The sequence below is a fragment of the Phoxinus phoxinus genome, assembly GCF_949152265.1.
Source record: "Phoxinus phoxinus genome assembly, chromosome: 18".
In the NCBI taxonomy this organism is placed as follows: domain Eukaryota; kingdom Metazoa; phylum Chordata; class Actinopteri; order Cypriniformes; family Leuciscidae; genus Phoxinus; species Phoxinus phoxinus.
The window spans coordinates 22,815,058-22,826,559 of NC_136893.1; the positions used below are offsets into that span (position 1 = coordinate 22,815,058).

General features: G+C 37.8%; 3 protein-coding genes across 7 annotated transcripts in view; 2 read left to right on the forward strand and 1 right to left on the reverse strand.

Moving 5' to 3' along the window:
* Window positions 1-10,285, forward strand: part of ppp1r12b (protein phosphatase 1, regulatory subunit 12B) — a 59,024-nt gene extending 48,739 nt beyond the window's left edge. For 3 of the 4 annotated variants that reach the window (XM_079587465.1, XM_079587466.1, XM_079587464.1), the window contains 2 exons: window positions 7,349-8,311; window positions 8,694-10,285. Coding sequence is in view for 2 of the 4 variants with exons in the window: in XM_079587464.1 (XP_079443590.1) it covers window positions 7,349-7,435 (87 nt within the window). In the remaining 2 variants the exon portion in view is untranslated. Of the gene's footprint in view, window positions 1-5,625; window positions 5,853-7,348; window positions 8,312-8,693 lie in introns of all 4 variants that reach the window. The other variant, XM_079587463.1, reaches the window with a different exon arrangement.
* Window positions 1-11,502, forward strand: part of LOC306985331 (uncharacterized protein) — a 250,378-nt gene that overhangs the window by 190,332 nt on the left and 48,544 nt on the right. The gene's annotated exons all lie outside the window — the stretch shown is intronic.
* The window catches only part of syt2a (synaptotagmin IIa), a 107,478-nt gene that overhangs the window by 2,911 nt on the left and 93,065 nt on the right, over window positions 1-11,502 (reverse strand). The gene's annotated exons all lie outside the window — the stretch shown is intronic.

Consider the following 11,502-nt stretch of genomic DNA (forward strand, 5'->3'; position numbering starts at 1 on the left):
TTTCTGCGGTTAAAACAACATTCCTTCTCATGTTCATTCATGTTTATTTGATGCTATAAATTAACTAGAAGGAAGAGATGGTCGGTTCATTAGCAGCTTTAACTAAGACTCTACAGCGATCTGACAGACAAAAAAAGAGCCACAAAATGGTATTTATTGTTTAAATTTCTTTTAAAAAAAAGACCAAATTTGAAAGGTGAGACTTTGTTTAATACGTTTAATATCAAAAGTAATCGAAAAGTAACCTGGTATGTCCTGTCTGTCAGCGCGTTGTCAGTCTCATCTCTTCTCCGTGATGTATTTCTCACTGCCTGAGAACATAGTATGGCGTGAGAGCGGCGTAGCTTGCCGGGCATAGCGACAGTAACTAAGGGGGCGGGTCTTTGCGAACGGTCAATTCAGCTATAAGAAGCTCTACAGAAGACAGTGTTGTTATTTAACTCAATTCAGTTCAGTGTTGATTCAGTTCAGTTCAATAACAGTGTAAAGTTCATCAATTATAAAATGAGTTCAAATCAGCTATAAGCAACAGTACAGAAGATAATAGTGTCGTTATTAAGCTCAATTCAGTTTAATAACTTTAAAGTTAACCAAGTATGAAACGAGTTAAATTCAGCTATAAGCAGCTCTACAGAAGACAGTGTTGTTATTCATTTTAATTCAGTTCAATGTTGATTCAGTTCAGTTCAATAACAGTGTAAAAATGTTGCAAAATTAATCAATTATGAAAAAAACTATAAAGCAGAAAGCAATGTCATCATGCAGGTTAATTCAGCGTAAGTTTTGTTCTAATCCAGAAGTCAGTGCTGTCAAATCAATAATATTGCTGAATATTAACATATAAGTCCCTTTAATACAAGTCATTTCACTCGGCGGCCATCTTTGAAACGCCACTCTGCCGCTATTTCAGTCATGCAAGTACAGCTCCTATCTCTTTGAATTAAACTTCATATTTAATATAGTTTAAATTCATTGAAAGTCTTTGGGATGTGCTGGACTCTTGCATTGTCAATACAAGATATTGACCAAAAATTGACGCGCCTCTTGATGGAAATAACATCACATTTATTTCTAGGGTTAGAAGAACTGTTGCCAAACATATAACATGATAGAAACATAATACTGACTACAATAATGATCCAATCATAGACTTTTGTATATTTTAATCCAAACAGCAACTTGTTTTTGGCCGGGCAGTGTATATAGCGTTTTATGCTTATCGTAGTTGTTAGCTTAGCAACATGCTAAAGACAAACTCCATCCTCTTGTTAAACTTATGATGATTTGAATACTGTTTCAGAATCCAAACCTCTACTCCGTTTCAATTGAGAATACTATACCAGCAGCTGTTTATGAGCACTATCACACATTTAAAGGGATACTTCAGGATTACAATACAAGAGAATTATGTATTTTTTGTCTGTAAAAAATCCTCAGATGATGCAAAAAATGTGCGTCTTTTTACGTCATTTTGCGTCATCGGAGGCTTTTTTGGCCAGAGGCTAAAAACTACAGCCAGTAGAAGGCGCTAGATCCACATGTTTCAACCCGCCCATAGGATGGGATCTCACTCACAGAATGTACAAATATGTACAAAGATGTCAGCCATCTTTTATTTGGAAGCTAAGCTAACAGCCTCTTTTTCTGTGGAGAAAGCCGAGTAGTAGGGGTTACCATCCTCTTTTTCCCGGACATGTCCGGCCGTCAAGATTGTCCAAAATGTCCGGGATTCGGCTTTTGCTTTCTATAGTCGCCATTCATTGTTTACATGCACAGCTTTTGTTTCAATCTAACTAAATTCATTCCGATTGGTGAATCTGAATGTAGTGTTTACATGAACGCTAAACAAGTGATCGGTTAATGTGCGTTTTAGCATTGTTGAGAAAATTCCCGCTTCTCCGTGAGAGATACGAGACCGGTGCGTCTCACAGGTGTCGCTCATCAGTAATCACGCCACCGGCCTCGCGTCGTTCTCCCGCGGCCGTCAGTCTCGTCCTGCTCGCCACAGTAAACATAATGAATGGCGACTGTAGAACGCAAAAGCCGAATCCTGGACATTTTTGGCGATCTCGAAATCCCGGGGTGACTCACTCGTCACGAAGACTCACTAGTAGCCTAGCCTTGTTTAACTGCGCTCTCCTTGCTTTACCGGTAGGCGTGGCTTGGGAGTGGCCTCGTAGGGCAGTGAAGCAAGTGCATTCTGGGAGTTGTTGTCTTTCCAGTCTAGAAGGCTCCAAATTCAAAAATAATTTCACATTTCTACTACATAAATGACTCATTTTAAATACACATTCATCTTTCCAGAGGTGAAGTATATCTTTAAGCTAAAATAAAGGCTCTTTATGGGCAGAGATGGTTCCACAAAGAACCTTTAACATCCATGGGACATTTCCAATGCATAAAAGGTTCCTTGGGGCAGAAAAGGGTTCTTTAAATTAAATATTGTTTACTAAAAGATTATTTTGGGGAACCAAAAACAGTTCTTCCATGGCATCAGTGCCAAAAAAAAAAACATTTTGCAACCTTTATAAAGGGGGAACCTTTATTGTAACAGAGCTGCTGAGTAAAGGATTTTACTCAATTTGTCACAACATGGTTTCTAGATGTGTTGAGGACAAATGGCTGAGGCCTCCATTTGTCCTCAACACATCTAGAAACCATGTTGTGACAAATCGAGTCATGGCTAACTGAGATGCCTGATATGACATGCCTACCTCTGCTTGTCAAAGCAATACGTCATTTGAGAGAATAAACCTGTTCAAATATCTGACTACAGATGCTTTTTGTAGAGAAAAAACAATGAATCATGAAAGTGCTATGAGGAGATGCTGGATGGCCTTGCAGTTCTCTGTTGGTTTTCATGCATTGGAGAAACTCAACGGCCTGGTCCCGGAGCCGTAAGCCGTAAAACCACGTTTGGAAGCGGTGTCAAACCTCAGGGTTTCTCCACATGCTGCCTCAGGAAGTTTCTGAGGTTGACCACAAATGCCTCACGTCGGTCATTAATCTCCACACTGCGCTGTGTGAGGCTTTTATAAAACAAAATAGTGGTGATTACTGCTGTTTAAAAGCGGATGGCAGAACTTCCATTAGTAAAAAGCTTGATTTGATTTCATGTTAGTGGTCATGAAGATGTGTGCAGGCCTGTTCTCCTGTCCTGTTTGTGAATGACTACAGTTGCATGTGCTTTGTGTCAGTAGTTTATCCAACTCAGATCTATGTTCTCAGCTTATTATCTTTGCATGCTTATGTTCCCATTCTAAAGTCAACATGAAACACTCATTTTACCTTCATAATGTGACATGATTATTATGGTTAAATGTGTCTATATGAAACAGTTTTAACCTAGTCTCGCGTAGCCAGACCTTCAGACTCTATCGCAGCTCTCATTGGCCAAGGACCGCCCAATAGGACGGCTGACCGACATGTAATGCAAACACAGTTCTTTTTGTTTCGCATCATGTTTAGAGTGAAAATGTAAAGTTGATGTACAATAACAGACCAGTGTGTATCTAATAAATTGTTCATTCAAGAACATTGTGCAAGTTTACTGGAACAATGGAGCTGCGAACTTCACATACTTTTAAAATTCAACGCTTAGTTGATCCTGATAAGCGCTCATTGTCACAGTTGTAAACCCAATGGCTTTCTTCTTCCACAAGGGATTTTGGTGTCACGACATTTGTTTCCAGGCGGACCGATAAAACGCGACACACACACACACACACACACACACACACACACACACACACACACACACACACACACACACACACACACACACACACACACACACACACACACACACACACACACACACACACACACACACACACACACACACACACACACACACACACGTCATGCCATTCAGAATTAACCTAATATTTTTTTCTAAATTCCAGTTCATCTCCTGACTTTGAATTGAGAAAGCAAACAGGATGCAGAATTGCACATTTGATTGTAAGGAAAAATAATTATATGAACTTGAAGAAAGTCATATAACAGTAGCTTTTAACAATAAAAGGAAAGCTTGTGAAAACAAACTTTGAATTTTGACTTGGAAAAAGTTTTTAAAAAGCCTTTAAGTTTAAAGCATAATGAGACTTACAAATAGATATGGGGCCCTATCTTACACCCGGCGCAATGCAGCGCCAAGCGCGACGCAAGTGGTTTTTGCTAGTTTCAAAATAGTTTCTATTTTGAGGCAACTGAAATAGATTGCGCACATTTTTTGTTTGCTTTTTTGGCAAATATATATTTTTTGTTATTTAAAGAGCGCGTTAGTAATGTGCGCCTATAGGCGGGTCCACAACGCGCGTACACTCTGCTTATTAAACACACTGCAGCACACAAACATGCCAAATATTAAAATTAAAAGGATTACAATGTAAAAGATTATTATTGTGTACATAAAGATATGGTGGAATCCGCTTTCCTCGCGTACGAGCAGATCCGTTTGTGCTCTGGAGACGCGTTCGGTCTTTCCACTATCAAATTCCGTCATGTAAATAGAGAATCCGCCATGGCGCAAGCGCAACTGGCATTTAAAGGGAATGGGAGATGAGACTCTGATTGGTTTAACGTGCATAAATCCCAAAACACACCATTACTCATTAAGAGAATAGGGAAAACCCTTTTAGACTATGAGCCGACCATTTTTCCCGTCATTAAACTAGCAAAAGTGGATTCGGACACGAAGTGAACTTGGATTCGGACACTAAGTGAACTTGGGCCCTGCGCTTTAGACCATGCGCTTAGATCGTTAAAATAGGGCCCATGAAATGCTATCAACTATATATGAGTGTTTAGTTAATATTACATCATATTTAATCATTTATTTTTTCTGGACCAGTGTGAACGATTACTTAATACTTAACACTTAACACTTTCTGAATGACATAAATATACAGTAGAAAGATTAACTGAATATTTAATGTAATATATACTTCATATAATAATATAATTTAATATTTAATATATATATTCATATATTTCACACAATGTTTTAACATTTTATAAATATTTCAGCAGGGCATAGAAAATGTAGGCTATCATAAAAAAGTATTACTATTGATATTACACAATAATCGGTTACACTTTACTATAGTGTCCTTATTAAGGTCCTTACACACTGAGTCGTATGCGTTTTTTCGTATTTGTGATTCGGTGGCTCTGAATTGTCAAAACACCATTCAAACTGCTCGCTACGGAATGCGAAAAACGCAAAAAATCGAACCCGATTCAAAAATATTTTATGACGGACGAAAGTTTCGGAGGCAGTGTGTAAGTCTGATTGACATTTATTGGTGAGGTCGTATTTATTTTTTAACGTGCGAAAATGTATTACATTTAGTACTAATAGATTTAGATGAGAAGCCAATTCACAGGCAGAGCATGCCATGTACATTTGGATGAACTATTATAATATTTGTTTATCTGCTTGTGTATAATGTGCACTGATAAATAAGAACAGATTGATAGGGTTAAATTGGATTTCATGTTGACTTTGCTTTAACTAACTCAAGCACACTAATGCTGGCCATTTTTGTTCCCAAACCTTCTTTGATGTTCTCTTACACTCGCTCTCGCCCTCATCATGCCTGAGTCTCTCTGTATCTCCAGACCCTTCCTGCTCTGGCTCGACTGCAGGCTCTCCGCAGGGGGAACGCGCACCTCCTAGTGGAGAACAAAGCCATGCTGCGCACCCTCGCCCGCCTCTCTCAGACGGCCTCTCTCCCCGAGACGGAGGATCTCTAGTCCTCTGCTCGCTTCTCTGTCCCTTCCTCCCTCCTGTTCTCCGCTGCACCCTGTCCTCCTCTTCCTCTGCCCCTCTGCTGCACACCTCTCAGGCAGGTCTCGCTCTTTCATTGGTTTCTTTTGCATTGGTAACGCTTTTTCGTCCATTCTTTCTTTCTCGCTCTTTCTCTCTTGGGTCTGGGGAAGGGCAGCCCCTCACATTCCTCCTGCAGGCGATGGCTTTGAAGATATTTATAGATCTTCCAGACCCATGACCAAACGCCTCTACACTCCAGCAATGTCCAAATCAATGCACAGCCTTTGTAGCCTCACATTCACAGTGTCTGTGAACACATAAACTCACTGGTTACAGAATATTGGATACCAATATTACACACATATAGTAAGAAAGTAAATCAAATCATTAAAAAAATTACACAAACAGAATAATGATAGAACGAGTATAGAGAGTATAGAGAGAGAGTTTTTATAAATAAATAATAATAATATTTTTTATCACTATAACTTTGGTAACAGATTTTAATAATTGAGCTTGATGAATACAGTCATTTACTGGGTGTCACAATTTTATGAAATGTTCTATATTGTTTATTGGATGGAAATCTGATTTAAAGGAGCATGCAAAATGTATGGGTTAATTATTATCAAAAATATTATGTTTTTCATAAATATAGGTTAATTAAGTAATTGTATAATTATCTGGTATATCTAAAAGTTTTATTTCTAAAAAAACATGGGATTTGTTCCTTTATTGCTTAAAGCCAGCATGAACACGAAAAAAAATGAGGGTGGGAATTAATTTTGTACATGGGGATTTGATTGGATGGTTGGATGGTTGTGGTTTGCTATTGGTGGATCTCATATGAGTGACAGGTTGCCCCGCCCTCATGCCAGTAAACACATCATCAGAGAAGAGAAGAGATGTTGCTGCAAGAGGGATTGGAAGTTACTTTGATTAAACATTACAAGGAGATATGAATATTACAAAAAATTTAATAATGATGTGTACAGATAAATAATTTATTATAAAACACTGCAAGATTTCATTTTTTTTTTTGTCAATTTTGATTTCATGGTGACTTTAAAAACCTAGAAGGACATCAAATTGTATCCATGTTGAATGTCAGTACTGTCCACAGTGCTATGAGCCTCTATTTGTGTGCCGGCTATTTCTAAAAGTAAATTTTTTTTTTCGAAAAATGTGATATGAAGGAATGGGTGGCTGGGTTTGCTTAAAGTGTTTGTAGTCCTGGCACAATTTTTACTCACTGCAGTAGGAGAAGGGGTCTCCCTTCTTTATGCATGCACACATTCACATGGATCTGCTAACTGCCATTCCTTTATAAAGGCCAATTTGAAAATCATATTTTGTGGTGTTACATGTTTGATTACTTGAATCATGTTTGAGTAATGAATCATGCTTTTTACACATAAAACGAAATACAGACACATGAGATTATGAGATACAAGTAGTCTGCAAGAACTATTTTATTCATCATAAAGTGTATCCCTATCTCATGGGCATCGCAATTTTGATTTTGAACTTAATCAATTAATCTCTCTCAATCTCGTCTCTCATCAATCTCAGGTTTTGACAGAACTCAAGTCGGATAACCAGCGGCTGAAAGATGAGAACGGAGCCTTAATCAGAGTCATCAGTAAACTTTCCAAGTGAGGACGCCCGGTTGAAGAGGGAGGAGAAACGCTGAACAGAGAGAGACCAAATCTGAGAACTTCACATTGACTAATCTGACCATTGTCTGGGCAATGGTTTGGGTCATCTCTTACTCTTGGTGCAGCAGTGCCGAGGTTAAAGGGATAGTTCACCCAACAATGACAATTCTGTCATCATTTACTCACCCTCATGTTGTTCCCAGCCTGTGTGACTTACTATCTTCTGTGGAACATAAAAGTTAATGTTTTGAGGAATGCATTAAGTGTTGCTTTTGAAATTCAGTGGTAACCAAAACCAAAAGAAAGTAACCACCTGCTTACAAAATACAGTTACAACTGGCTTAAGATGGAAGCTGGATTTACATGTATTCTGGCTTAAACCGGTTGAGGTGGTTGACCAGCTAGACTACTTGCTAGTAGAGCTGAGGTCAACCATCTTAAAGGCCTCAATATACTCACAGCAAAGTTATTTTTTTTCGTTCTTCGCTTAGGGGCAAATACCAGTTTGTAGCAGTATATACTGTGAGCGAACATCCTGACGTCAAACTACCAATGGTATTTCAAAGTTGTTTACCACCCGAGGCAAACTTTTCTGGAAAGTTCACTTTGGCAAGCTCTTTCAAAATCCCAAAATGAACTCCAAACAAACTTTCTTTGGCCTGGTTTTGTTCTCAATTACGTCGCACCAGTTGACGTATATCGAGGCCTTATTTAACCTGGTTTGAGCTAATAATTCATTTTTTACTGGTGAGGACCTGGTTGGTTAACAATGTTCCAAAACACAACTTAAACTAGTTAACTGGTTTCACCGCCTAAAGCTGGGTTGACCTGGTGTTTGCAGTAGGATTCTCAAATAACACTGTAGCCACAGCATTAGGCCCCGTTTACACGATGGGAAAACGCAGATATTTCTCTGCGTTTTGGCCTGTCATTTACACGAAAACGCCGTTTTTATCCCAGAAAACGATCATTTCTAAAAACTCCGGCCAAAGTGGAGATTTCTGAAAACGCCGGTTATATGTTGTCGTGTCAACTGGGAGAAACGGGGTTTTAGGTTCTCTCTTGTCGATTCTGAGGATTCTGATTGGCTTGCATGGCTTTATCCTTCTCCCTACACTGCCGCCCATAGGTTTAGCATAGTTATAAAGGCGCTCGACGGCGTATTTATGCGGGTTGTGTGCACGATGTTATTATTGAAAACGGAGGGGGAGAAATATTCGTTTCTCTAAATACCCGGCTATGTGTAAATGTGGCCTTAGTTCCTAAAAACTCCCTCAAAAACATCCAATGAATTGAATGTTTTCTCAGTGCCCTTTCTATCCTGAAAAAAACAAAACAGAATGAATGTCCACACTGGTCCAGGCCGGTTTAAAGGTCTTAAAAATAAAGGTTATTGGCATCTATGGCTCCATGAAGAACCTTTTACAGCCATGAACCTTTCCATTGCACTTAAGTTCTTGATAATGAAAAAAGGTTTTTAAGATTATTGAAGTCATGCTGAAACAGAGGTAGCAGCAGATCTTTTCTTCCATATTGTGATAGAAAAGGAAATGTGGGATTGGTTTTGTGCATTGGTTGTTGATTGGATTTTGAGATGTTTGCGTCAAAAGTGGAGGAAGATGAACGTGAGCTTGCAGGGTTGGGATTTAAGCAGACCTAATGATGGTAGAAGTTAGTGTTGTCAAAAATCTCGATATTTCGATGCTGAAACTTATTACAATATTTATTATCTGCAGTATTGATACACAATATCAGCTATACTTGCGCTCTCTCTTCTCTCTGAACATTGACACACGCTTGCCTCTTCTCACTCACTCGTTTCTGTTCGCTCCGGATGAATAGTGTTGGTGTTACAGGGCCTGAATCTTGGCATGTGGTTGCGGGTGTTGCGCATAAGTTTACTTAGGTTTTGCGCTGATCTATATAAGTGGTACGTACATAAAGCCGCCTCTCAAACAGCTTGCGGTTGCGGGTATCAAATTTGGTTCTTTTTCGTTGCTTATCGGACAAATACACACAAAATGATGTCAAAATGCACGTCTTGGCGAGTATTCAGGTAACAGTCAGTTTTGGAATGTAAATAGTTGAGAAAGAAAACGTCATGTTGCGTAACAGTATATTGGATCCGTGCATAAGCTCTTAAAGTGACAGCAGCCTGATATTCCTGCTGCTGTCTGTCATATTAATCAAAGAACAAAAAGTTCCTAACTTTAAATGTAAGCATTAATCTGTATGTTAATTTTTACATTTGTTTACTTTATTTAATTTCTGTAGTAATTCTTACCTGAATGATATACTGTATGTAATTCTATACGGTTAGACCCACCTGAAAAAAAACGTACAGCTGTTTATTTCATTTGTCTCTATATTCGATTTTATTTATTTGTGCTATCGTTTGCCATTTGTTTACTTATTATTTTATTACTGACTGTTTACTTGTCTTTTTTTTTGTAAATTTAGATTCAATAAAGCCTCCCTGCGCTGTGTGCAATCTATTGCAACAAATTTACTCAAATTATAAAACATTATGTGATAATAATAAAAATATCTATATGGCAGTATAGATGGCATATTTCCTTTTGGTATCGAAAATGATATCGAATATCGATATTTTCCAAGGAATCGTCTCAAAATCCCCGTATCGTGACAACTCTAGTAGAAGCCGGAAAGTCCAGTTATGAAATTTTTATTAAATATTACGAGATCAAAAATAAATAAATAAAATAAATACAGTAAGTGATTTCCTGCTAATAAAAAAGGGTTCTTTTTAGATATGTTCATTGAAAGGTTCTTTGGGGAGCTGGAAATGGTTCTTCTGTGGCATTATACTAATCTTGTATAAAAAAATAAAAACTTTTTGGCACCTTAGAAACCAGCATAAACATACTTTTCACCAGCAAAATTTAGTTTGTGAGGCTGGTCAGCTATGTTTTTGGTGAAACTGGTTGACTAGAAAACGCTTGCTGTTGAGAAGCTTTGTGGGAACACCAGCACAAGCATCCAAACCACAGCATTGTTCTCCAACTTGTCTGGCCTTTCAGCAGGGAAGAGCTGTACAAACTGCCATTCCTTTAAAGAGTATTTGATCATCTATCAAATCTAATGTTCCTGAAGCATGCGGTCTAATATGATCTTCAGAAGCTCTGCCAGAACATTCTAAAAGGAATGTTCCCACTGAGGAATGATGTCACTCACTCAACTCGATTCCTGTTTATATGTTTATATATATGAACTGACGGGCTGAAGAATGGATACACGATGGCCCCATTATTGAATGTGTTTTATATTTATTTATGCCTTTTTGTTTGTAATTAAGAGTATCTATATGGATAAAACAGAAAACACATCACACATATAATATGCAATTTCAAATGCTTTGTGTTTATTTTCACAGTCCACTGTTTTTAACCTGTAACCTTGAACCAAATCTCACAGCACTTTGTTTATGATTGTGTTTGTTGTTTGCCTGTTACGATTATTAATAACACTGTAAAATGCAGACGATGTAGTCAAGTGCCTTTTTAGGTGCAGTGCTGCCCTCTGCCTGCCAGCATGATCATACAGCCATTTTAGGTACAATACTTCACTGTGATGTTTTTGGTGTCCTTATGCGCTTCTGAAGAAATTACAATTATTTATGTGTAATGCCAAGTGTGCATTTAGATTTAAATTCCATCAGCCATTTCTTATCAGACCATCTATTCCTTTTCCCTACCAAAAATAAACTTAAAGTTCATTTTATTAAGTAAAATTAAGTATAATTTTCAAGTACACTATATGTACACTGCAAAAAAAGTGATCAGATGTATAACTTTAAAAAAAGTGAGGGAACCCATTGCCTTAAAACTATTAAGTAAATAAACTTTATGTAATTAAAAAAAATGGTCAAGTTCACATAACTTATTTGTTTTAATTACGCATGAAGTTTCCTCACTTTTTTTAGTTAAGTCAACTGATCACTTTTCACAGTATTGTAAGTACAAATATCTGTGTACTAGTAGTATACTTGTACATGTATTATTTAAACACTTCTTGGGAGTAAATGTGCATGGTTTTAAGCTGTGTGTA